At 40.3% G+C, this 27,634-nt stretch overlaps 1 protein-coding gene across 2 annotated transcripts in view; it reads right to left on the bottom strand.

The window, feature by feature from the left end:
• Positions 1-22,792: 22,792 nt before the first annotated feature.
• The window catches only part of PNPLA8 (patatin like phospholipase domain containing 8), a 40,798-nt gene continuing 35,956 nt past the window's right edge, over positions 22,793-27,634 (bottom strand). For both annotated transcript variants that reach the window (XM_032304642.1, XM_032304643.1), the window contains exon 10: positions 22,793-24,595. In XM_032304642.1, the coding sequence (XP_032160533.1) occupies positions 24,321-24,595 (275 nt within the window). In that variant the 3' untranslated portion in view covers positions 22,793-24,320. The remainder of the gene's footprint in view (positions 24,596-27,634) is intronic.

Below are 27,634 nucleotides of genomic sequence, written 5' to 3' on the forward strand. Positions count from 1 at the left end.
GTGTTGTATTTTAGCAAACACACTGCGGGTTCATAGTCCAGTGTCCGGAGGCCCCTCTACACTGTGTCCTAGGTGGTGACAAGATCCTAAGTTTGGTGCTCAGGGTCCTCAGTAATCCCCAGTCTGCGGCCTGAGCTCTGAGAGCTTCCTCTCAAACGCCAGGTATCACAAACTTGCCTGACCCGTTACTGCTGGAGAACAGAGTTTCCTTCCATTCTCTAGTTCCATTCAAGAAAACACTGCTGGTGGGGCGCCTGGGTAGCTCAGTCCTTAAGCATCTGTCTTCAGCTCAGGTCATGATCCCAGGATCCTGGGATCCAGCCCCAGGTCTCTCTCCCCGCCACAGGCCTGCTTCTTCTTCTCCCACTCCTCCTGCTCACATTCCCTCTACCTCTGTGTCTCTCTCTGTCAAATAAAAAAAAAAAAAAAAATCTTTAAAAAAAGAAAGAGAGAGAGAAAGAAAACATGGGTGGAGCCCCTCCTCCCTGCTCCCCACCCCCAGGCTCCAGCCCCCCCCCCCCCACTCCCGGGGCTCAGATTCTGGAACTAAAAGGCACCGGGGCATCCTTCCAGTCCCTGCCCACTCCTCTGCTGGGGCTTTAAGGCTCTAACTTCAGTTGGAACTTGACACTTGAACCCACTGCACCACACACCCTGGTGAGCAGCCTTCTTTTCTTTCCCCTTCTGCCACCCTCTCCTCCTCCTGCTGCCAGATGTGCTCAGCCCCACAGGACCTCTTATCCTTGAAAGTACGGTTCCTGAAACAGTATTCTCACTTCTGGCCACTGGGTCTTTGCTCAGCCCCACCCCCTCTTCAGAGCCTGGTCTTTATCCCACTACCTGAGTACTTCTCACCTCTCAATGAATTCTCCAAATTTCCTTCAGAAAGACCTTTCAAAAAAAAAAAAAAGAAGAAGAAGAAGAAGGAGGAGGAGGAGGAGGGGGAGGGGGAAGGGGAGGGGGAGGGGGAGGGGGAGGGGGAAGAAAGAAAAGAAAAGAGAAAGAAGAAGAAAAAAGAATCTGATTTTATTATACCCTTATGTCAAAGTTTGGCCTGGCTCTCTGTTGTCTATAAATTAAATTCCAGATCTCCTGGCGTGCTCCTTCATGATCTGACCTAACTTACATCTCCATCATCTAATGAGAAGAATTGCCAAAACTCTAAGGCCCTGCACATAAGATTCCTCCTATCTAGAATACTCCTCCATCTTTTCTTCACCTGGCAAACTCTCTCTCATTCATCCCTAGGAGACTTGCTCAGTTGTTACTTCTGTGAAGTCTTTCCTGAGTCCCTGTGTGTTTTACTGTAAAAGTACCTGTTATGGGGCGCCTGGGTGGCTCAGTTGGTTAAGCAACTGCCTTTGGCTCAGGTTATGATCCTGAAGTCCCGGGATCCAGTCCTGCATCGAGCTCCTGGCTCAGGAGGGAATATGCTTCTGCCTCTGGTCCTCTCCCTTCTCATGTTCTCTCTCTCCCTCATTCTCTCTTTCTCTCAAATAAATAAATTAATTAATTAATAAAATCTTAAAAAAAAAGTATCTGTCACATTGTTATGTCTGCATGTGTGACGACACAAAATTTCACTTCCTAGAGGACGGTTTGTAATTTACAATTGTGTGACCTTATTCCCTACCAGTACAAATGGAACCACAGATAATCCTCATAATTCAACTCTCACTGCCTCATCATTCTCACCTGTGCAAAGGACTTCAAGATCCCTTAACCCCCTCCTGACCCCAGTAATTGCTGAGAGTCCTGGGGTTTCTGGCATCTACCTCTGCCTTGTGCCCTCATGTCCCAATGGGTCCCCTTCACCCCAGCCACCGTGAGACTGATTTCCTGCTGACATTCCTTTCCAGGGCAGTGTGACGTGGGAAAATGTTACTCTGCTCTCTTTGGGTCTTGCCCTAGTTTTGTGTAGCAATTTGTCCCATGAGCACAAAAGCAGGACTACCTGGGTCCCCCTGTGTTACAATCTCATAAGAAACTACCCTTTAACAGCAACCCCGACTTCTGTGTGGAACCATTCTTTTCCTTCTGGCCTCAGCCCTGTGCACCAGGGTGACATAGACACTGAGCAGCCCTGGTGAGGTCTGGGTCAGTCCTGGTACCTTCCGGGGTTGGGGGTGGGGGGCAGAACACAGAGGTACTCAGGATCCTAGAAGGAATATGTACAGGGAGGAGGCTCAGGCAAGGGACAACTTCTCCAGGTACACTTTCCCTTATCTCTACGGGGAGAGGGACAATACTGAAGACCCAGAATTATAAGGGTCAGTTTAAAACACTGCAGAGTCTGGAACATAGCAGGTACTCAACAGATTCTAGTTTGAAAAGCAATTGTTGGATCAGATGTCTATCAAATGAGTACACGCTATTAATAAAAAAAAAAAAAACCAAAGAAGACGAAAACAGCTCTGAGGGAAATGGGAACAGAGAAACAACACCAAAAATTAAAATAAACAATTTTGGTATGACATATGGCTAGTAATAATGTAAAATTAGTATATAGTTGGGGTTTTTTGGCAGGGTGGGGAGCATGAGGTGGGTGAGGGGTAGAGGGAGAGGAAGAGAAAGAATCTTTTTTTTTTTTAAAGATTTTATTTATTTATTTGACAGAGAGAGATCACAAGTAGGCAGAGAGGCAGGCAGAGAGAGAAGGAAGCAGGCTCCCTGCCGAGCAGAGAGCCAGATGCGGGACTCGATCCCAGGACCCTGAGATCATGCCCTGAGTTGAAGGTAGCGGCTCAACCCACTGAGCCACCCAGGCACCCGGAAGAGAAAGAATCTTAAGCAGACTCCACACCCAGCTTGGAGCCGGACACAGGGCTCGATCTTACAACCTTGATATCACAGCCTGAGCTGAAATCAAGACTCGGGTGCTTAATGGGCTGAACCACCCAGATGCCCCCAAAACTAGCATATAGCTTTAATTTCCAGCGTATTACTTCAGCTGCCTTGCCGCCCTCCATTGCTGGGGATTAGTCCCCTGGGAGGATGAGCGACAGGGAGAAGGGAACAGCTGCGGCACGAGGAGCTGAAACGAAGAAAGCAGGAGGGGAAAGAGGACTGATGTGAAAAAGGATTAGAAGGATGCCTGAGTGGGCAAAAGGACTACTCATTCGGTTTGCCTGGCGATGCATGAGGCATTCTGATTTGGCCTCATGTTACCAGGGATATGCACAACGCACCTCCTTACCTTAACTGCCATCCCCGAGTCCACCCCTAAGCCTTACGCTGCCCTCTGTCCCCCACTTCACTCCAATCTCCAACTGGGCAAGGGCTGAAAATATGTCTCTTTTGCGTCACCGCTGGAAAGTAATAGAATTTTCCATTTGCCTGAAACTATTGTAAGCACTTTACATGTATTAACTCACTTAATCCCATGGCCATCCCATGCAGTGAGATTTCAGAAGATGAAGAAGGGGGTCAGTAACCTGCAGAGGGCACATGGCTAGGGGCAGAGCTGGGACGTGAGCCGGGGCACCCTGGACCCCGAGTCCCGGTCTTAGCCCCTGCTGTCTGCGGCCTCTCAGCCACAACACACGAAAAGTTTGTGTTGATGGATGCTTCCGAATTTCACTGCATGGAAGCAGGGACATCAGAAAGTCACGGAGCCCCCCAGTGGTACCAGCAGTGAACATGCATCTGGCCTTTCTCCTTTTCACCCTCCGCAGTCCTGCTTCTCTTCCTCAGAATTCTCCCACTCTTTTCCTCTTGCCCTTTTTCTTTCTCCCCTTTTATTTGCCATCCTAATTTTCCTTCCAGGCTTCAGGCCTGCCCGGGGAGGCTGCGCCATGGGCCTGCCCTAACCCTCAAACTCCGCTCCCTCGAACCCAGCAGGGGCCAGCTCTGCCAGGACAGAGTTTTGTGCATTTTGTGCATTTTCCCCCCGGTTTGTTTTCACACTGAGCAGTGAAGGAGTCAGGCTGAGAGAATGAGTGCTCATTTTTACCCATGTCATTTTATGAGTCTAGGGACAACCAAGACCACTTCTCTGACTCCTGGAGCAGAACTCAAGAGGACAGCTGGCCGCACTCTAGGGAAGAAAGCATGGAACACTAGCGGTAGGATAACCAGGTTGTTGGCTACAAGAGTGTCTGGCACCAGTGTCATCTTTGTCTTCATATTCTGTGGCTGTGCAACACACATTGGGGTTCTAACCGGGATATGGTAAATTGGGCAATTTATAAAGCCCTTCTATTTGAAAGTGTGCTATAATCCAATATGGTCAGAAAGCACAGTTGCAAGGGTGGGCGGCTTCTAAGATGGCGCCCGGGGATCCTCTCTTCCTTGTATGGAAGTCTTGTGTTGTCCCCTCCCTTGAGTGCAGTTGACAACTAGAGACTCACCTCTAATGAACATAATATGGCAAAAGCAGTGAGATGTCACTCCTGATATTAGGTCACAAAAACACTGAGGCTCCTTCTCTCCTGCGATCTTGCTCTCTGGGAGAGAAACTGGAGCCGGCTTCTGTGTTGTGAGCTGCCCTGAGAGAGGCCACAGACAGGGAACCGAGGGAGGCTTCTGGCGAACAGCTTATGACAAGCTGAGCTTTGCCACACCAGTGTGAGTGCACGTGGAAGCCAGGTGCCCCCCATCGAGCTGTGGGGTAACTCCGGTCCAGGCCTAGTGAGAGGTCCTGAGCCAGAGGACCCAACTCATCCACCCCTGGGAGACGATAAGTGTTTCTAGTTAATAAGCTATCGATTCATCACTGATACAGTTGTTATCAAGTGCATTTCAGAACTCTGAATTCACCTCTGACCGCACAAATCATGACTATTTTCTGGACGGGAGAGGGCCCGACGAACAAATGGTACTTGGCATAAGTTGCAGATGTGGTCTGGGTAAAGAAGCAGCTGTGGAAGACACATGAGACGGCAGCATGACTTGTCCAAGGTTAACCCCGATGGTCCCACACCCCAGAGCCTCGCTTAGCTCCTTAGACCCCAAGCCCAGGGTCTGCCATCCCCTGTGCCCACCTAGAGCTGTGCCTTCTCCTCCTGGATGCCAGCCACAGCCTCTTGCAGCCTCGTAGCAGGTGACTCTTACCCACCGTGGATAATAATAGAATGTGTGGTTATGGATGAAACACAATGAAGAGGACGTTGTGCAGTTTCATGCATCGCCGACCCAGTGAGCAGTAGACAGTCTCCACAGGTGCAAGATACCAATGGCTGTCATGCCATCCCTCACCATCTGCCACATCACCACTGAATTCTATGTGAGTGCCTAGTGCCACTTGGGCACGTGTAGAAAGAGATGTGTCACCCAGCCTTTGCCTGGTGCTTAGCAACACAGTCCCCCTATACCTATCTAAAGAATGTAATGCTCCAGCAGTTGGAGGAAAATGTGACCTTCGTGGCTGCCATATGTGGATTTCTTCTCTGGAAGCTTGTGAGTCACTAGGACCTTCTGCTTGGCTCAACCCACCCCCATGGTTAGGGAACCAACTTGGAAAAAGGAGGAACATTTTTAGTCACAATAAGTGTGTTCCTTGGAGCCAACTTCTCCATCTGTCAGTTTCTATCTATAAGAACGTACACAGGTTCTGGGGAATGGATGTCAGACTACCAGGCAAGGTCAATGTGCAATCAGCCATTGTACATGGGGTCATTAGGGACAGCAAACTGTTGCTCTGGAAAACGGAGATACTGAGAAACACTCTTGGTATGTGCCCTTCATTGCTGGCTTAAGAGGTAAGAGGTGACACGTACAATCAAGATAAATTCACTGCAGAGAAATGAAAAGTCTTCAGAAATGATCCTCTGGGGTCTAAATGAATGGTTGGTCCAAAGGCTTTCTTATTTGATGTTTCAGTTGAAATTTTTCAGGAAGAAAAAAAAGGTGTAGGGTAATAGACACATTGTGTGTCCACTTATATTTTCTTTTAGGCCTTGATTTAAATTTTACTTTAAGGTCTTCTAATGTTTTTAAACACCAGATATTCACAGGACGTAAGCTCATTCAATAGCATCCTGCTCTGGGCCTTCTGCTTTAGAAGGCCTTGCTCTGGCCGAGTCGTACCCATGTCATCCCGTCCTTCCCCTGGACCACATCTGGGGATCCAGAATCCCTGAATCTCATCAGGGCCTGCGAGGATCTCCTCTTCATGCTCCTAACAGAGGACTGCTCTGCTGTTGGGCAAAATTCCATGGCTGAAGAGTATACATCTCAAAAGTTGTCATCACAAGGAAAAAACAAATTGTAACTATGTGTCTTGATGGATGTTAACCAGACTTACTGTGGTGACCATTTCACAATATGCAAATATTGAATCATTATATCATACAGCTAAACTAGTATGTTACATGTCAATTACATCTCAATGAAAAAAAGTAACCGTATGGAGTGATGGATATGGACGGTGATCACGTCACAACAGATGGCATGTAGCAAAACATCTCATTGTACACCTTAAACAGACATGATGTTATATGCCAAAAATATCTTCATAAAGCTGGAAAACAGTAACAAAAACGAAAAAAAAAAAACCCTGCAAGTCTGATAAGTGGCTGATGCCGTGGTGTGGACAGAACATGGCCACAAGGATTGGATGTTCACCTAAGTCTGCTTGAGGCCCTTGAAGGTTTATGACTAAGCTAGAGATGGGTGGGGTCTGGGGCCGTTCTCGCCACCACATTCTGACACAGAATTACAAGGACTCTAAATTCAAATGTGGATGTCAAGATCTTTATGACAGCATCTTTGTCAAGATAGGAAGACAGAACATATCTTATTTACATGTATATGCGTACCTGCAATTATATTCTTTCTCCAAACACCCCTCCCCCATTCACTGGGGAAAAGCCTAAAAGAATCGATTTCTACTGTATTGGATATAGTGGTGTATTAAAACATATTGTCAGGGGTGCCTGGGTGGCTCGGTGGATTAAGCCTCTGCCTTCAGCTCAGGTCATGATCTCAGGGTCGTGGGATGGAGCCCCGTATTGGGGGGAGTGGGGGGGAGGTTCTACTCAGCAGGGAGCCTCCTTCCCCCTCTCTGCCTGCTGCTCTGCCTACTTGTGATCTCTCTCTCTCTCAAATAAATAAATAAAATCTTTAAACAAAGAAAAAATGGCTAAATATTTTTTAAAAACCATATTGTTAGAATAATAAGATTACTTCTGGATTTAAGTGATTTTGGTTTAGTAATCGTTCATGCTTAAGTGGATCTAATCTTAATTTTTTTTTCATGGTTGGGGAGAGGAGAAGAGAGGCAGAATTATTGGTACAATAAAATTTTCTTGATTTGACTAATTTTTTAAAAGATTTTATTTATTGACTTGACAGAGAGAAACCACAAATAGGCAGAGGCAGGCAGAGAGAGGGGGGGAAGCAGGCATCATGCTGAGCAGAGAGCCCTATGTGGGGCTCACTGCGGGGCTTAATCCCAAGACCCTGAGATCACGACCTGAGCCAAAGGCAGACATTCAACCATCTGAGCCACCTAGGCACCCCTTGAATTGACTAATTTGATATAGGTCCAGAAAGTGCTTTCCTACTGTTCTTCCCTAGCTTGAAAAACTTGCTGGGTTTTCAGCCAAAACCTGCACTTAATGATAAATGTGTTTGTGCCCCTCAATGTTTTGATTATTCAGTTGGTTCCTTGTCCGGGACTGTTGGTTTCTTGTTGTTGTTTTTTGTTGTTTTATTTGAGCTGTCTTCATTTACTAAGAGTTTCTTGGAGATAGGAAGAGGTGGTTAAAATCAAATCCCTTCACTCTCTGCTTCATTCCACTTGCTAAAATTAGAGGACCTTTATATTATACCTTATGGGTATAACACAACACGAAACTATCATGTTAGAGTTTAAAATATAATAAGACCGAGGAATGAGGAACATATTTATAAGCAGTACTCTAAATGAAAACAGTGCAGCACAAAATGATATGTGCACTATTATAGCAACTCTAAAAAGCATACAAGAGAAAGATCACATGCACTATGCTAAGTTATGTTAAGATGTCAGAATTATGGGGGATTTTTAAAATTAGGTTTAATAAGGTTTGACCAGACTTATCTTTCCAATAAATATTTTTATTTGAAATCTCGGTCTCTTCTAGAAAGCAGTAAGGAAGAAGTAAAATTTTCACTATTTGCAGATGACACGATACTATATATAGAAACCCTCAGGACCCCACCCAAAACCTACCAGAACTGATAAGTGAATTCAGTAAGGTTGCAGGATACGAAATCAATATATAGACATCTATTGCATTTCTATACACTAATACTGAAGCAGCAGAAAGAGAAATTAAAAAACCAATCCTATTTACTATTGCACCCAAAACAATAAAATACCTAGGAATAAACTTGACCAACATGGTGAGAGATCTATATCATGAAAGATATAAAACATTGATGAAAGAATTTGAAGATGACACAAAGAAATGGAAAGGCATTCCATGCTCATGTATTGGAAAAACAAATATTGTTAAAATGTCTATATTACCCGAAGCAGTCTACACATTTAATGTAATCTCTGTCAAAATATGACCAGCATTTTTCATAGAACTAGAACAAACAATCCTAACACTTGTATGGAACCACAAAAGATCCTGAATTGCCAAGACAATCTTGAAAAAGAAAAACGAAACAGCAGATATCACAGTTTTAGACTTTGAGTTATATTATAACCGCAGTAAGTTATATTGTAAGCTGTAGTAATCAAAACAGTATGGTACTGGCACAAAAATAGACACATAGATCAACATAGCAGAATAGAAAACCCAGAAATAAACCCACAATGATATGGTCAATTAATCTTTGACAAAGGATGGAAGAATATGCAATGGGAAAAAGTCTCTTCAACAACTGTGTTGGGAAAACTGGACAGCTACATGTAAAAGAATGAAACTGGACCACTTTATTTCACACAAAAATAAACTCAACATGGATTAAGGACCTGAAACCATAAAAATACCACAAGAGAGCACAGGCTGTGATTTCTCTGACATTGGTCATAGCGACGTCTTTCTAGATATGTCTCCTGAGGCAAGGAAAACAAAAGCAAAAATAAACTCTTGGGACTAAAACAAAATAAAAGGCTTCTATACAGTGAAGGAAACAATCAACAAAATGAAAAGGTAACCTATGGAATGAGAGAAAATATTTGCAAATGACATGTCTGCTAAAGAATTTATACCCAAAATATGTAAAGAACTTACATGACTCAACACCCAAAACCAAAAAATCCAATTAAAAAACAGGCAGAAGGGGCGCCTGGGTGGCTCAGTGGGTTATGCCTCTGCCTTTGGCTCAGGTCATGACCTCAGGGTCCTGGGTTCGGCCCCACATCAGGCTCTCTGCTCAGCAGGGAGCCTGCTTCCTCCTCTCTCTCTGCTTGCCTCTCTGCCTACATGTAATGTCTGTCTGTCAAATAAATAAACAAAATCTTTAAAAAAACAACAAAAACAAACAAATAAAAAAAAACCAGGCAGAAGACATGAACAGACATTTCTCCAAAGAAGATATCCAGATGGACAACAGACACATAAAAAGATGTTCTTTACCACTTAACCATCAGGGAAATGCAAATCAAAACAATGATGAGATATCACCTCACACCTGTCAGAATGGCTAAAATCAAGAATACAAGAAACATCAGGTGTTGGTGAGGATGTGGAGAAAGGGGAACACTCTTGCACTGTTGGCAGGAATGCAAACTGGTGCAACCATTGTGGAAAACAGTATGGAGGTCCTTCAAGAAGTTAAAAATACAACTATCCAGGAGCGCCTGGGTGGCTCAGTGGGTTAAAGCCTCTGTCTTTGGCTCAGGTCATGATCCCACGGTCCTGGAATCGAGCCCCATGTCAGGCTCTTTACTCAGCAGGGAGCTGCTTCCTCCTCTCTCTCTCTGCCTGCCTCTCTGCCTACTTGTGATTTATGTCTGTCAAATAATTAAATAAAATCTTAAAAAAAATAAAAAAATAAAAATAGAACTATCCAGTAATCCCATTATTGGGTATTTACCCAAAGAATACAAAAACACTAATTCAAAGGGACACATGTACACTTATGTTTGTAGCAGCCTTATTTACAATACCCAAGATATGAAATCAGTCCCAGTGTCCACTGATTGAAGAATGGATAAGGAAGATGAGAGATAGATGTGTGTGTGTGTGTGTGTGTGTGTGTGTGTGTGTGTTGGAATATTATTCAACCATGAAAAAGAATGAACTCTTGCCACTTGCAACAAGTTGGAGCTAGAGAGTATAATACTAAGCAAAATAAGTGAGAGAAAGACAAATATCATATGATTTCACTCACATGTAGAATTTAATAAATGAAACAAAAAAGCAAAGGGAAAAAACAAGAAACTAACTCTTAACTATAGATGACAAACACATGGTTACCAGAGGGGAGTTGTGTGGGACAATTGGTGAAATAGGTGAAGGGGATTCATTAAACTTAGAATTAATTTAACTGAATTATTAAATTTATCTTAATGAGCACTGGGTAATACATGGAACTGTGACTCACTATATCGTACACCTGAAACTAATATAATACTGTGTGTTAACTATCGTGGAACTAAATATTTTTTAAATGTCAATCAATGAAAAAAAAAAAACCACCTTGGTCTCTTTTCTCATTTTTCTTTTCCTTCCCTTCTTTCCTGTCATGCCCTAGACCAAACAATGGCTCCTGGGCATTGCTTGTCCTTGGCACTGAAACTCGGAGCCAAGGCAGCTCATGTTCTTACTCTGAAGCCCGGGGACAATGTGTCCCATGAATGTGTGCCCTGAGGTGAGAGGGGCCTCTGCATTCTGATGATCTTTGAAAGATTATCCCAAAATAGAACTCACCACAATCATCTGACCCTATACTTCGGGAGGCACACATTGGTGAGGCAAAGACTAGGTGCTTGCCTAAAGAACTGTGGACATTCGGCCCTCTAATGATTGTCTTTGGAAACGCGTGGTATTTTGAAATGGAAAAACCTAAAGGCAGAAACAAGAAACCACACATGCTGAATACTTTGATATACTTTTGTTCATCCCTGCATGCTTCTGTGTAACCACATACAAATTCTATGTGATAGAGAATGTGTATCTGATTAAAAAGCAGATGAATGGATAAAGATGTGGTATATATATATATATATATATATATATATATATATATATATATATATTTCCCAATGGAATATTATGCAGCCATCAAAAAACAAAATCTTGCCATTTGCAAAGACATGAATAGAACCAGAGAGTATTATGGTAAGCTAAATAAGTCAATCAGAGAAAGACAATTGTCATATGATCTCACTGATATGAGGAATTTGAGAAACTAGATAGAGGATCATAGGGGAAGGGAGGGAAAAATGAAACAAGATGAAACCAGAGAGGGAGACAAACTGTAAGAGACTGTCAATCTCAGGAAACAAACTGAGGGCTGCTGGAGGGGAGGAGGGTGGGGTGGATGGGGCGGCTGGGTGACGAACACTGAGGAGGGTATGTGCTGCTACGGTGAGTGCTGTGAATTGTGAAGACTGATGAATCACAGACATGTACCCCTGAAACAAAACTAATACATTATATATTAATTTAAAAAAGAGAGGCTCTCTGCTCATCAGGGAGTCTGCTTCTCCCTCTGCCCTTCTTCCCCTGGCCTGAGCTCTCTCTCTTGCTCTCACATAAGTAAATAAAATCTTAAAAAAAATTAAGTACAAAGGAAGGAAAAAAAAAAAAAGAAATGAAACAAAACATCTTTCCTCAGGTACAGAGGAAAAAACCTCTGGGTCTGGGACAACAAAAATCAATGTAGTCTCTGGAAACTGGTCCTTCCCTGCCTGCCGCAATTCCTGCCTGCCCAATTCCTGGACTAAACTCCTGCTACATGTCTTGAATGAATAGTCTCTGCGTGAAGGGAGTAGATTCCCTGGTCAGGATCTGAGATGGGAACACCAGGAAGGCCCATGCTGCATTTCTTCAAGGCTACGTGGTTTCATTTGCACGGTCACTAATTACTGCAACCGAATGGAACTCTAACATGCTGAATATCTTAAAGTATATTTTTTGGTAAAATAAGACAAGTAGGGTCTACAGTTATCAAGCTTGTTATTTTATTTTGTTATTTTACTTTGTTTTTCTTTTTTAAAGTTTATTGACTTATTTGTGAGAGAGAGAGCAGGGGAGGGGCAGAGGGAGAGGGAAAATCTGAAGCAGACTCTCTGCTGAGCATGGAGCCTGACCGGGGACTCGATCTCATGATCATGAGATCACAACCTGAGCTGAAACCAAGAGTTTAAAATCATTTGGTAGCAAATCACAGGCAATGTGATAATTCATGAGCAACAAGAGCATTTATATCCTCCATTTTTATCCCCAAAGTACGATACTAAGTATAATAGTATTAATGTGTTTAGCAAAGCAACATATGATACAATTTAGCAGAATAATAAAAGATAGTGCAGAAAAATAAAGAGAGGTCCTATCAAGGGATTCCAACATCCTTACAAGGATTGGAGGGGAAGAGTGTTGTACAACTTCTACCTATGACATTGTGTTCGAGAAACACACACTTTGATGTTAGAACTACGTATTTCAGAAAAAACATGCAATTTAATGTATTTTCCCTCAGTACCTTAATTTCCCAGAACACAAAAATAATAGCGGTTACCCACTAAGCACCTGCTCTATTCAGGCACTTTGACTTACATTGTTCTTAGTGCTCACAACACTCTGCATTTTTCAGGGGAGGAAACTGAAATGGAGGTTAAGGAACTTGGCTAAGGCCTCATGAGGAACCCAATTAAGTTTCAGTGAAGACCTTCATCTTGGGGTGCCCAATGGGATGATGGGGTGGCTCCATCGCTTAGGGATCTGACTCTTGGATCTCAGCTCAGGTCTTGATCTCAGTGTTGTGAGTTCAAGCCCTGCATGGGGCTCCACACTGGGCATGGAGCCCATGTGCATACATACATATGAACATAAAACAAATACCTTCATCTTAATGCAAAAATTATGAACCTCCCGTGGGCTAGGACCAGGGACTTCAGAGAAACTAGATGGAAGTCTGGACATTGTACCAATCTTATTCCAGTGGTATACTTCCAAAGTGTGTAGGATATCACTCACCGTATTTTTTTTTTTCTGACATCCAGATCTTCCTAGAATCTTCTAGAACAAATTCCTTAATATACTGAAATCTCATTAAGAGTTAAAAGGGGGTGCCTGGGTGGCTCAGTCAGTTAAGCGTCCAACTCCTGATTTCAGCTCAGGTCATGATCTCAGGGTGGTGAAATCGAGCCCTGCATCCGGCTCCCTCTCAGCAGGGAGTCTGCTTGAGGATTCTCTCTCCCTCCCCCACCCCTCTCCCTGCCCCCCTGTGCTCTCACTCTTTCTCTAAAATAAATAAATAAATCTTTTAAAGATATAAGAGAGTTAACGATGCAAAAGGACACTTAACAAATGTCATTTTTTTTTAAAGATTTTATTTATTTATTTGACAGATCACAAGTAGGCAGAGAGGCAGGCAGAGAGAGAGGAGGAAGCAGGCTCTCCGTGGAGCAGAGAGCCTAATGCGGGGCTCGATCCCAGGACCCTGGGATCATGACCTGAGCCGAAGGCAGAGCTTTAACCCACTGAGCTACTCAGGCGCCCCACAAATGTCATTTAGATGATGAAGTGTTCCCATTTCAGAAAAATCAAAGCAAATCTCACAGAAATACAACTCTTGGATGCGCGATACTGGGAAAAGATACAAGTCACCGCCACAACTAAAACCTATTAATTGCATCTAATCTCCCCACCCCCAGCCATTATTTTCAAAGCAGTGGAAAAAATTTTGGGCTGGGAATCCACTGCCTCAAACCAGCATATTTAACAGGGTGAGGTCATACAAGCCTTTGGATTTGTTGGTCATGTGCCTTTCATATATTCCTTGTGGGGTGACAATGCTGGCCTTGCCAAACCCCCAGGACAGTGGGTTTGAACTCTATTTGAAGGTGTTTGGGGGAAGTATATAAATGTATATGCTATATGCTATATATATACATGTATATATGCTGTATGCAACTATAAATAAATGTTTACAAATGTGTTACTGTAGTTACTAATTCATTGAAGGTACAGAGCTCCTCACCCATAAATTTGCTAAAGTGAGAGGTATCTTTAAGCAGGTAGGCGGCCTTCTTTTCAGGGTAGGGGACAGTGATGAGGTAGAGAGAGATGGTTTTAGAATGAGCAGATACGGATCAGAAAGGTGTAGATAAAAGCTCACATTTTAAACAAACAAACAAAAAAACCCTCTTTTCGTTTATGCCCAGAAGGGTTTTCTTTGAGCCCCTGTAAAGAGACAAGACTCCAGACAGCAGAAGCAATGTTTACCTCAGGGTGTAGGTGAGAGGAAATGACAGGCTTGGTAATCTGTGCGATTTCTATTGTCTGGAAAGAGTCCCGCTCACCCTGAGGAAAAAGAGGCCAGTCACGTATCTACCTACCAGCACAGGGAACAGCCCCATTTTCAGCTTTTAAAAGTAAACTATCTCAGAAAGTACTTTTTTTTTTTTTAAGATTTTATTTATTCATTTGAGAGAGAGACAGTGAGAGAGAGAGCATGAGCGAGGAGAAGGTCAGAGGGAGAAGCAGACTCCCCATGGAGCTGGGAGCCCGATGCGGGACTCGATCCCGGAACTCCGGGATCATGACCTAAGCCGAAGGCAGTCGTCCAACCAACTGAGCCACCCAGGCGTCCCCAGAAAGTACTTTCAAAAGCATTTTCATGGGGTGCCTGGGTGGCTCAGTGGGTTAAAGCCTCTGCCTTCAGCTCAGGTCATGATCTCAGGGTCCTGGGATTGATCCCTGCATCAGGCTCTCTTCTCAGCAGGGAGCCTGCTTCCTCTTCTCTCTCTGCCTGCTTCTCTGCCTACTTGTGATTTCTCTGTCAAATAAATAAATAAAATCTTAAAAAAAAAAAAAAGCATTTTCATTTCCCCCAACTCCCCATAATGATTTAAGGCAGATAATTTGGTTAAGCCTAACTTAAGAAAAATATTAAGGCCCTTGTAAGAGAACCACATGGTAAGTTGAATCAGCAATACATAATATAATTAGTTGAGAAAAGAGAGAGCTACATTATTTCAATTGTTACCTATGAGAATATTTCTTCCTTTTTCTTTCATGCACGTCAGAGCTTTATTTACATGTTTTAAGATGTGATCAGATTTCTGCAGATATTATCAGATGATTGCAGGGCATACATGATCCTTGTTTTTAAAAATATAACTCTGGCTGTGAAAATTATTCTACAGAGAGCTGGAGTTGAGCTGATGATCCTGTTCATGATGAGCTGGGGTGGAGCGCAGTTTTCCGCACACGACTGCCAACATACGGGACACCAAGTCTGAAGTTCAGGACATTGCCATTTACCCGGCTCACAAAATAAGAATGATAAGCCTGGATTACAAAATTCTATACTATCTAAGCTTCATCAAAACCTCTGAGGCATGAATTTCCTTCTTCTGTATGCATACATAGGCAATTATTTGCATTAACATGGCCAATATTTCTACAGTTTTTGAGAATCAGCAAGGGGCACTTTTCACATAATTCAAAACAGGAATTGGATGCCTAAGGGCATGTTTAGATATGTATGGATTATTTGTAGCCTGATACCAAAGGTGCATTCAAAATTAGCAGAATAACAGCACCTGTGATTTACAAGAATGTGGCTTTAATGATTGAGACAGAAAAAATAATGATTTTTAAATGGTTCTAAATTCCAGTATTACTTTTGAAACTTGTGTTTTTAAGAACAAATTCAAAAGGCAAGGAGAGGTGTAGAGTTATACTTGTTTTACCTACCATTTTCAACTCGAGTCTTTTAAGAATTCTTTAGATTGTTCATGCATGTACAAACACAAAAGCACAACAGCTGTTACCCTAGAACCTTTGTTTTTAAACATGTGGTCCAATTGTACAAAACGTAAGAATGATAAGACACTTTCTTTGGCAAGATTCATTCCTATATGAAACCCAAGGATTGTGTATCTTGGCATAGAACATTTGGTGATTTTTGTTTTTTTTCTTTTTAGTACTCTGTTCTGTTTGGTCAAGGTGTGGGTTATTTTTAATTGCATTCACAGTTCTTCCTAAATTATTTTCAAAAGCAATTTAATTAAAATGCTGCATTAAATACGATTTTGGAGCAAGGTGTGTTGGGAATACAATGTGATGTAATTAACATAAACTAAGATGACATAGCCTTCCTTTCTTCTCAGATAATTGGATGGACTTTGGGATCGCTGTTAATCATGCTGTCTTTTACAAACTGTCAGTAGTTGTATATGATAAAAGAAAGAGCGCTACCAAGTACTAAATGTCATACTACTTTATTCTTCTATAAGATAGTACATTTATCTTGGTTTGATCCTCGAAAATTGCTTAAATAATACAAAGCAGGCATTTCAATGTGATGTGCCTTTGATTAGAATATGTGAAAGGATATTACAGCATTTATTTCTGACATAACTTTTAAAAGACTATCACCCACGTTCACACTATGATCTTTAATTTCCCATTGGTAATGAGAAGGTTACTTGCTTTTCTTTGGGGAAGGATACAGAGACTGAACTTAGCAGCAGTCAAGAAATGGAAGACTTTTTTCACCATCACATCATCTCATGCTAGTCTAAACAGCACTGACCTCACAAGCTCATGATGTTGATCTTTGGATGGCCATAAATGTCAGCTACAATTATTACTGGAACTCTCAACCATTTTGGACCATTAACCTGTTCACAGTAATCTGACTGAAATCTTTAAAATATATCTCAACTCTGTATTGTCCAGAGGTGGGGAATTAATCTGAATTAAGTTAATGATTTTTATCATGAAGTCAACATTCCAGTTAGTGCTTTATTTTCAACAAATTACCCAAACTAATAATACCTCTCTGTGGGGTATGATGAATTCCAACCCACTTGCCTCAGCTGAATAAAGGTTGTAATGAACAAGGCAATCAGTGTGACTTCTAAGAGACACATTTATCAAACCCTTGGACCAGCACATGCAAACCGTTTAGTCCAGGGACATCTGTACTCTGTGAATCTTTTTGGGTGGTGGAAAGTTCCTGCCAGGAACAGAACAAACTGTGCTTTAATGTGACCTCCCTCCTTCCTATTTCCTAGTTCTGAAATGAGCAACTGTCACAGTTTTGGTCCAAAAAAAGTGAAGATTAAGTAAACAGTTCAGTTGTAATTAAACTTGGCCAAAAAAAAAAAAAAAAAAAAAAAAAAAAAAAAAAAAAAAAGGAACAGGGAGCAATGAACACAACAAAAATTCCTGTTGGGATAAACTGAAAATGGCATTTTGCAAATGATGTAGGCATCTTAACTCTGGTCCAAGTAGATCCTCAATTTCTTGTGGAAGAAATTCCTTATTTGTGTTTTGTGGATAAGCAGCTCATGGTTTCGGAAAGGAGCAATGTTAGTATTTTGGGTGGGAGTTCATTATGGGGGGCTTTCCTGTGTGCTGGGTCTACTGGATGACATTCACCATCTCTGACTCCCGGGGTACCAAATGCTGATGGTCCCCCAATCTCTCCTTACTCCCTTACATTTTCAGGGGTATGGGTAATCCCACTCCTAGCAGAGAATCACTGTGGTAATAAACAAGGATACAAGAACTGTGCACATGATTTGATGTTGGGATCACACATCTTCACTGACTAAACCCAAGAGGTTAGATTCTGTTTAGTAAATGGGAGTGTGAAGCCACTCTGCAACATTTTAGGAAAGGACATTCTAGGAAAGAGGGATGGAGAGTTGTGGTTAAAAAAAAAAATGGAGACATCTTAGGTCTCCTACTTCCTAGCTGTGATGTGTTGCCAACTTTAGGGAGGGATAATGATGATCTTCACCTCACACGCTCACTGGAAGGGTACAGCGTGCTGACACGTGTACTTGCTCAGCTCGGTTCCTGGTCAGCAAGCCCTCAAATGTTCCAGCCGAGGCATAAAGTTAGAAAAGTGCGAGTCTATGCATTTAACGGAGGTCATTCACAAGGACCAAGAATCTGTCAGAACAATATCCATTGGAAGAAACAAAGGTAAATTAGGGCAGTCTCAGAAAAAAACTAAAAAAAATAAAGCAAATGGCAATTTTCCATCACCAGAAACATGTCTTATTTGTTGTCCTGTAAACTGGTAGAGAAAAAATTAGAGTGTATTTTCATAAACTCACAGGGCATGACATTAGCATTCATGTTTATTATTTTGTGCCATATTCTATTTACTTTTTAGACAGCACAGAGCCCAACGTGGGTTTGATCTCATGACCCTGAGATCACAACATGAGCCAAAATCAAGAATCAGATGCTTAACTGACTTAACTGAGCACCTCAATTTTAGGCCATATCTAAATATGTGATGGACTCCTGTTTAAATTTGTACAATTCAGGAACTCTACACTTGATGGTTCACAACTGCTTAGCCTATGTCAAAATGTTTTGTTCCATTAACTATGAATTCAGTTCAGGAATCCACAATGAATACATATGGAAACACGGAAAGTGTGCGCTCTTATTTCTGAATTCTTTATCTAAAAAACAAATGTATTGCATATCTAACATGCTTTTCTTCTCTAAAACAGCTTATAATTAATGTATTTACTGATTGAGATTAAACTCTAAGCCAATTAACACATTTAATCAGATGTAAATTCAAAATGCTTTCGGTAAAAATAACATAAAATAAAATGCTGAAATGTCACTCAGTAACTGCTAAGTTACTCAGTGCCTGCCAACAATAAAATATCATCTGATCCAGAATCCAGGGTCTGACATTTTCTAAATCAACAAAATTCCTAGAGCTCTAAATACATTTATACCAAAAATAATACAGTAATAATGTGTGATATTTAATCCATATACATGTTGTTGCACAATTAATATTAGACACTTTAAAATAGGTGTTCACTGTCTGAAGATAATAACCCAGAACTATCACAATCAAGCATTACCAGTAAGACCATTAATATTGCAATTATTTTTCACAATTTACCACACCCTGTCCATATTTCATGGGCAAGGTCATTGTGACATTACTAGTTTGATAATTCACAAACTGGAAAATCATGTTATCAGAATTGCAATCACTCTATGTATTTATTTCTATATACTAGGACCAATTAGAAAGTGAAATTAAAAAGGAAAATCAGTTCCATTCACAATTGCATCAAAATGGATAAAATACTTAGAAATAAATTTAACAAAAGGAGTGCAAGATTTGTATACTGAAAACTGTAAAACATTGCTGAGAACAAGTGTTTTGAATATCCAAACAAACGGAGAGTCCACGTTCATCATATGCCTTAAAGGACCGATACCACTCAGACTCAATAGTAAAATGTCAGTTCTCTCAACTTTATCTAGTCAATGTAGTCCCTATCACATTCTTGTGTGTGTGTGTGTGTGTGTGTGTGTGTGTGTATATAAACAAGCTGACTGTAAAATTTATAAGGAAATGCAAAGGAACCAAAAATGCCAAAATAATTTTCAAAAAGAACAAATTGTTAGAATTATACTCTGCCTTCAAAACTTGTTATATGTCCATGGTAATAAGAACTGTGAGGTACTGGTACAGGAACAGCACACAGATTAATGGAACAGCGTGGAGTCCAGAGGCAGACTCACGAATGTAAGACAATGGATTCCTGACAAAAGTACAGATGCAATTCAGTGGTGAGGGGATTTTTTTTTTTTTCCAAAAAATGATGTTGGGACAACTGGATGCCCCTATACACACACACACAGTATTCTTACAATTCCCTAAGAGGCGACAAACCAATCAAACCAAAAATGGGCAAAAGATTTGAACATTTTAACCAAAGATCTTCAAATAGCTTGTAGGCACCTGTAAGATGATCACCATCCACAGTCATTAGAAGACTGCACATTAAAACCACCGTGGAATAGCTCCACCAATCCCCTAGGATGGTGGTCATCAGACAGACAACACCCAGGTCTGGTAAACGTGTAGAAAAACTGAACTCTCCTGCAGCGCTGATGGCGGATGTAAAGTGGTCCAGACACTCTGGAGAACTGCTTGGCTGTTTCCTGAGAAGTTAAACACACTTACCATACAGCAGCAGCAATTACACCAACTACTGACACGTGCCACAATCTGGACAAATCTCAAAAACATGAGAAGTGAGAGAAGCCAGAGTCAAAAGATTACTGGGGCTCGATTCCAGGTGTATGTAATACGTAGAAATGGCAACTCTCGACTGGCAGATCAGTGGTTGTCTGGGGCTGGGGACAGAAGCGGGGAATGCCTATAAACAAGCATGAGGAAACTTTCCGTGGGGGGAGGGGATGATGGAACTGCCCTAGAATTGGATTATGGTGATGGTTACATAATTAGTATAAACCTACTAAAAATTATTGGGTTGTACAGTTACAATGGGTGACTTCTGGTATGAAATTTATACTTCAACACACTGTAAGAAATAAAGGGAAAAGAGACAATCAAGTAAAATAAGAATTGATCTTCAAACATGGGTGATGTAAAGGGCAAAGTCCATTGTGGAATAAAGATGGCCGTCAATATAGGTCTGTATAATGAATAACTTATGTCCCTGGATAACTGGGAGAGTAGAAAGAGGAACTTAAAAATATTTATAATTTTTTTATTTCATTATTATTTAACTTTCTAACTGCCTTGATTTCCTTAGGTGGAAAACAGGAATACTAATAGTACAAGGATAGTATAAGGATTCACAGGCATAGAATGAAGCCTACTGAGATGATGAACACAGAGCTTTCATTGTAATGGTTGCCATGTAACTCCTAGGTATTAGCTATTAGCAATCATAAAATATTCAGTATTTAAGTTTCCTCTATAGGTGTGAAAATACTGAACAAAAACACATCTAGGTTTCTCTAATTCCAGAGCTTTGAAATTTCCCTAAAAGTAAAAACAGAACCACAATTAAATCAACTTTGTCAAAGTTAGTTGTAATAAAATTATTGATACTGGATAAATGTTGGTGCTTCAATTTGATTTTAAAAAATAAATCCAGGGGCGCCTGGGTGGCTCAGTGGGTTAAGCCTCTGCCTTCTGCTCATGTCATGATCTCAGGGTCCTGGGATCGAGCCCCACATCGGGCTCTCTGCTCAGTGGGGAGCCTGCTTCCCCCTCTCTGCCTGTCTCTCTGCCTACTTGTGATCTCTTGCTCTGTGTTAAAGAAATTAAAAAAAAAAAAAAACTTAAAAAAAATCCATTTTCAAGGCACATATTAACATATTTTAAATAAATAAAATGGTTACAAAGGAAAAAAAATCTATTGGCATGAATGAAAACTAGCTGTTTTAAATATAAAAGTTTATCAAGAAGCATAAACCGTTTGCTAAAGACATCAGTTAAATCTTATACAATGAACAAAGAAGAAAAAATACCCTAACTTCTTGTTTCGTTTATCTTATTTGACCAGTTTATTTTTATAAACTACCACAGAATTATAGGGTTTGAAGGAATCTGAAGAGGCCATTTATCTATCTTCAAGAATTTTCTCTCATAAAGAACTTACCCTACTTTAAAAAGAATGCAATGAAGAATCCATAACCTACTTCGTAGCAAGCACTCGTCTTTCAGAAGTGTTCTTTGCTTCTGTTCTGGAAAGAAATCCACTTTGCTCTGGGAGCGTGGAAAGTACGGGTTTCATTATAAAATGAGGGTTATTCCAGATGAATTACACAGTTCTTCAGATAATGAGGTTCAAGTACAAATGGGGACAAGAATAACTGAACACTGGTACACCACTGAGCTGGGTGCTCTGGGTTCCCCTTTTGTTGGACAGTGGAGCGAGCTGATGCAACAGGGACGGGGACATGGGGCCATACTCAAGCGCCATGCCATGTGCTTTAGGAGAGCAGCAGTGGCCAGAGTACACTTGTCAATTCTGCACTGTTCAGAACAGAAGGAAATGATCAGCCAAGCGAGAACAAGGACAGAGAGTTAACTTCGCGGTAGAACGTTAGGGAAGACTGACCTTATGACAGGTGCCAATATGTGAAATACACACTACTTTTATTGTGCTTGAAATAGTTTATCACAAGCAAAATACTTCTGGGTACTCATTCTGACCGCCAATTATTTGTACTTTTCTTACAGGCGGTTCTAGTTGCATAACAATATACAGTATTTGTGGACTATTTGACAGTGTCTTTAGAAACCACTGGTATTTTCATATTTACTTCCATTATGTCAAAACCATGTCATTTGAAGTTTTGTATTTTTAGTCACATTACTTTTAGTCACCTTACTAGCACTGACACTTGTGAAATATTCAACACTGTGCCTAGAATTATTTCTAGAGCACAGCAGGTTTAGTAAAAACTTTGAGCTTCCAACAAACTCTCGAACTTTTGGGATCCTGGCTGCTTCAGTAATCAGCCGCTCCCTAGAAGGGGAAAGCGGAGGCAACTGTTGGTAGCAGCCGACAGGGAAGCTCCGAGGGAACCCATCTACCCCATCACCGATGTCCCTTCCTCCCCTCAAGACTGCATGCTTTTTGTGACTTTCTTTCCTCTCAGAAGATTCCTCTGACATCTCCTTTCTCTTGGGTAAAACGTGTGTGGGAGGAGAAAAGGCTCATAGGGTAATTTTAGCCCAGGCCGTGTTTTCTTCCCACTCCAGGGGAAATCCCATGTAGCCCATATGCCTCTAGGGACAACTCTATCGGAGGTACTATTTTTAATAAAGAATACTATCTGCGGCGAGAAGAGAACTGAAACATGGCCAGCATACCCTTTATCACAGAAATAAGAATTTTCAGACACTCCGCAAGGCCTGAGCATCAAAACAATTTTTATTCCATTTTTTTATGTTAACTGATGAGTTGGGAGAATTTACTACATTTCTGAAACAGACGATTTTTCCTCTTTGCTTCTTTGAAAAGAACAGATATTCTACTATTCTACCAGTTTAACACTGGTAGACTGAACACTCATTTTCACATATCTTCCCATCTTGTGCTTGTACATCGGCAGAACTTGGATTGCCATAAAAGAGTAAATAAAATTTTCAAGCTAGCTTTTCTCATTTTATAAACGAAATACCCAAAGCCCAGAGAGGCTGTCGCTCTCCTCCTGGTCACATAGAGGACTTTGCATCAGAGGTCAGATTAGCATCCAGACTCTCAGCTCCCCACAGCGCTCTGAACCATGCCTCACAGCCTCTATGAATTCACATTCTGAAGAAGCAATGGAATCATTCAGCAGTGGGGTTTAGCTTTAGCTGGTATGTACAAAACAAAAGGCATTCACCTTTTCTCATTTTCCTTGACAAATCTATACGTGATGTTAAGGACTTACATAGCAGATAAGTAACAAAGCAAGATGAATGTGGTTGGCATAAACAATGATTTGGGTTGGCATATATACAACCTCCATGAAATCCAAACTGGTTAAAGAAGTTAATCAGATGAAACAAAACTTATTTTTCTAAGCACACTGTTGGCAGGTATATTCAAATGCTTATGAGATAGGAAGCTACATTTTGTATGAACAGTAAAAAATTTTTTAAAAATGACATTAGCCTTTTAACAGTATATTATTTCAATAGTTTATTTTTGTTAATGATAGAGATATCTTTTCAGTAAATTCAAATAATTTTTTAACAGTGAATGATACACTAGAGCTAGAAAAGTTAACACCCAGCATTACCTTGAAACTTCAGAGGGGAAAGTGGTTGACTGGAGCTTCACCTATCTTTGTGAACCAAATGATGTTGACTGAAATAAATGTATTTTGAACAGAACTTCATCTGATTCTTTCGTATTTCAAATGTAAAAGCCCTCTGACACAGAAAATTCTATTTTTATGTATCTGTTTATATGATAATCCAGTAAAAGTCAACATTTGGATCCTAGACTATACCTTGTGAAAATTTAAGTGATGGAAATTTAAGAAGAAATTAGATTTTCCCCATGACAGTAAATCAGTATCAAATATATTCCACATGATTATGGTGACTGAAGCAAAAATACCAAGTATAGGACGATGATAGTTCTTGTTTGGCACATATATTAATAAATTCTCAAATATCAAACAATAGAACAGCAGTATTTACTAAAACCAACTAGCACAATAATAAAGACTCCTAGAGCACTGTTATTCACATCATCAAAACCTAATTCCCGTATGAATTCTGAAACCCAGCATGCCCTCTGTACCATGCAAGCTGGTCCAAGCACATACTTTGCCAGGATTCGCTAGTATTTCTAAGTAAACTCAAGCTGAATCCCACCAATTCCTTACGGAACTCACTGATCTTCCGATCAGGCCCTCGCTTATGAAAATATATACATACCCTTATCACAATTTTGAAAAGAACGGAAGGCCTTCATACATGTCAGTTTTTAGTTTTATCCAATCATTAATTTTCTGCAGAGTTGTTTTTTCTTGAGTTAGTATTTTTGCAAGTTTTTTCATTTTTTCTTCATTTCTTTCTATGTACTTCAACCCTTCCAGCTGCAGCTGATTGAGCTTTTCATTTCGGCTTTCATCCAGAGGTATGTTTTCACACATTACAGGATTAAATCTAAAATAGGTGTCAGGAGGTAACAGACCATCAAGCATTACATGAACTTCTGTTGAAACAAAGAGAGAGAGAACAGGGTAGATAAGAAAATTGATTTATTCTGCAATGATCTAATTTTATCCTTATTTAAAACTATCTTCTTTGAGGGCAAATTACAAAGCTTTATTTCATCATGCCAACCAATTAACAGTCGGTCCAAGGATTCCATACTAATGACTATAACGACAAAATGAAATTCATCTCCCAAGATCATTCATATAACTCTGCTAATTAGATTACTAGCTCCTCTGTTCTCTTTTCTGTTTTTGGTCATACTGTTAGCCACTGCAGAAATGCCTTTACAACTTTCCTTTTACTGTTTTATGATTTTTTGGTATCGTCTTTTACTAATTTGCATACAAAATTCATCAATCTTAAGTGTATGATTTGAGAAGTTCTGAGAAACGTGTATCTTTGTGTAATCACACCAGTTATGACAGAACATTTCTATCACCCCAAAAAAGTTCCTTCATGCCTTTTGTACTTCTTCCTCTTCTTACTCTTTGCCTTTTCTAGAATTTCATGTAAAAGAATCAAAAGTATATAGCTAGCTCTTCTGGGACTAGCTTCTTTTACTTAGCAATATTTTTTTGAAATTCACCCCTGTCATAGTATGTATCAATAGCTCCTTCCCTTTTAATTGGTGGGTAGAATTCCACTGCACAGACACATCACAATTTGTTCTTTCCTGTTCTGGTTCTCTTCAGTTTTTAGCTCGTAGGAATAATTCTGCTGTAAGCATTTACATGAAGTCTTCCTGTGGATAACAGATTCCACTTCTCTTGAGGGAATACTTTGCAATGAGACTGCTGGGTCATATGGTAAAAGCATGTTTATCTTTTTTCTTTTTTAACTGAAGTATAGCTGGCACACAGTGTTATATGTTAATCTTCTGAAGAACTGCAACATTGTTTTCCAGATGGCCATACCATTCTGCATTCCAACCGTTAATATATCAGAGTCCCACTGTTCTACATCTTTGTCAAAACTTGGTATTGTCAGCCTTAATTTTAGCCATTCTAGAGGATGTGTAGTTTTACTTTTTACCTTGTAGTTTTACTTTTCATTTCTAACGATTAATGGTGTGAAGTCTTTTATGTACCTTTTAGTCATCTGCATATCTTCTTCAATGAAGTGTCTGTTCAAATTATTTTGTCCATTTTTTTAGTGAATTTATCTATTTATTTAAAGATTTTATTTATTTGACAGAGATCACAAGAAGGCAGAGAGGCAGGCAGAGAGAGGGAGGAGGAAGCAGGCTCCCTGCGGAGCACAAAGCCTGATGCAGGGCTCAACCCCAGGACCCCAGGATCATGACCTGAGCCCAAGGCAAAGGCCTTAACCCACTGAGCCACCCAGGGGCCCCTGAATTTATGTATTTCTTATATAAATATTGTGGGCATTCTCTATATGGTTTGAATCTGCTTATATATTTGGTTCTGGTAATAGATCAGATACGTTTTGCTAGTATTTTATTTTGGCCTATAGCTTTTCATTTCAATGTCTTTTTTTTTATTTAATTAAATTTATTTATTTTTTTAAATAAACATATAATGTATTTTTATCCCCAGGGGTACAGTCTGTGAATCGCCAGGTTTACACATTTCATAGCACTCACCATAGCACATACCTTCCCAATGTCCATATCCCCCCACCCTCCCCCCAGCAACCCTCAGTCTGTTTTTTGAGATTGAGTCTTTTATGGTTTGTCTCCCTCCCAATCCCACCTTCTTTCATTTATTCTTCTCCTACCCCCTAACCCCCCTAGGTTGCATCTCCACTTCCTCATATCAGGGAGATCATGATAGTTGTCTTTCTCCGACTGACTTATTTCGCTAAGCATGATGTCCTCTAGTTCCATCTATGCCATCGCAAATGGCAAATTTCATTTCTTTTGATGGATGCATAGTATTCCATTGTGTATATATACCACATCTTCTTTATCCATTCATCTGTTGATGGACTAAGACTGTCTTCTGAAGAGCAAAATCTGTACCCTGGTAAAGTCTAATTTATCTATTTTTTTCTTTTTTGGTTCATGCTTTTTGTATTCTATCTAAAAAATCTTTACCTAACCCAAGTCATTAAGATTTTCTCAGGGTACTCTTCTGGAAGTTTAACAGTTTCAACTCTTTTATTTAAGTCTATGATCCATTTCAGATTAATTTTTGTATATGGTGTGAAGAGTCAAGGCTCACTTTCTGAATATGGTTACCTCATTGTCCCTGTACTATTGGTTGGAAAGATTATCCCTTCCCACTCAGTTACCTTGTCAAAAATCTTTTGAGCTTACATGTATGGATCAATTTCTGTACTATTATGCAGCACTGATCTATATGTCTATCTTTATGCAAATACCACAGTCCTTCGCTTACTGCAGTTTTATCGTCTCGAGATTAGAAAGTGTAAATCCTCCAATTTTGTTCTTTTTCAAAATTGTTTTGGTTCTTACAGGTCCTTTGCATATCCATATAAACTTTACAGTCATCTTGTTAAATCTCTACCCCAAAAAAAGGCTATCTGGATTTTTACAGCAACTGCATGGTGTCTACAGGTCAACTCGCCATATGCCTCTAAAACACCACTAGATTTCCAATTCATGAGCATGGTGTATCTACTGATTTATTCAGAACTTCTTTAATTTCTTCCAGGAATGTTTTGCAGTTTTTAACTGTTCGGATCTTGCATATAATTTAAAACAAGTAATTCCTTCAAGTGTTTGACATTCTTGTGCTATTGTAAATGATATTTATCTCTGTATATATTTAATTTTATTTCCAGCTGCTAGTATTCAGAAATACAATTGAGTTTTCTGACTCTATATTCTCCAACTTTGCTGAACTCACTTGTTAGTTCTAGGAGCCTTTTAACAGATTGTCAACATAGACAATGGTGTTATCTATAAATATTTACTTCCTTTCTAATCTAGCTTCCTTTTATTTCCTTTCAGTGCCTTGCTTTACTATGAGTTTTCATCTGTCAGATGTCTTTTCTTCGTCTATTATGTCACAAAATTTTCATTTTTTGTCTTAAATTAACACGTAAATTT

This window comes from Mustela erminea, chromosome 11, assembly GCF_009829155.1.
Source record: "Mustela erminea isolate mMusErm1 chromosome 11, mMusErm1.Pri, whole genome shotgun sequence".
Lineage (NCBI taxonomy): Eukaryota > Metazoa > Chordata > Mammalia > Carnivora > Mustelidae > Mustela > Mustela erminea.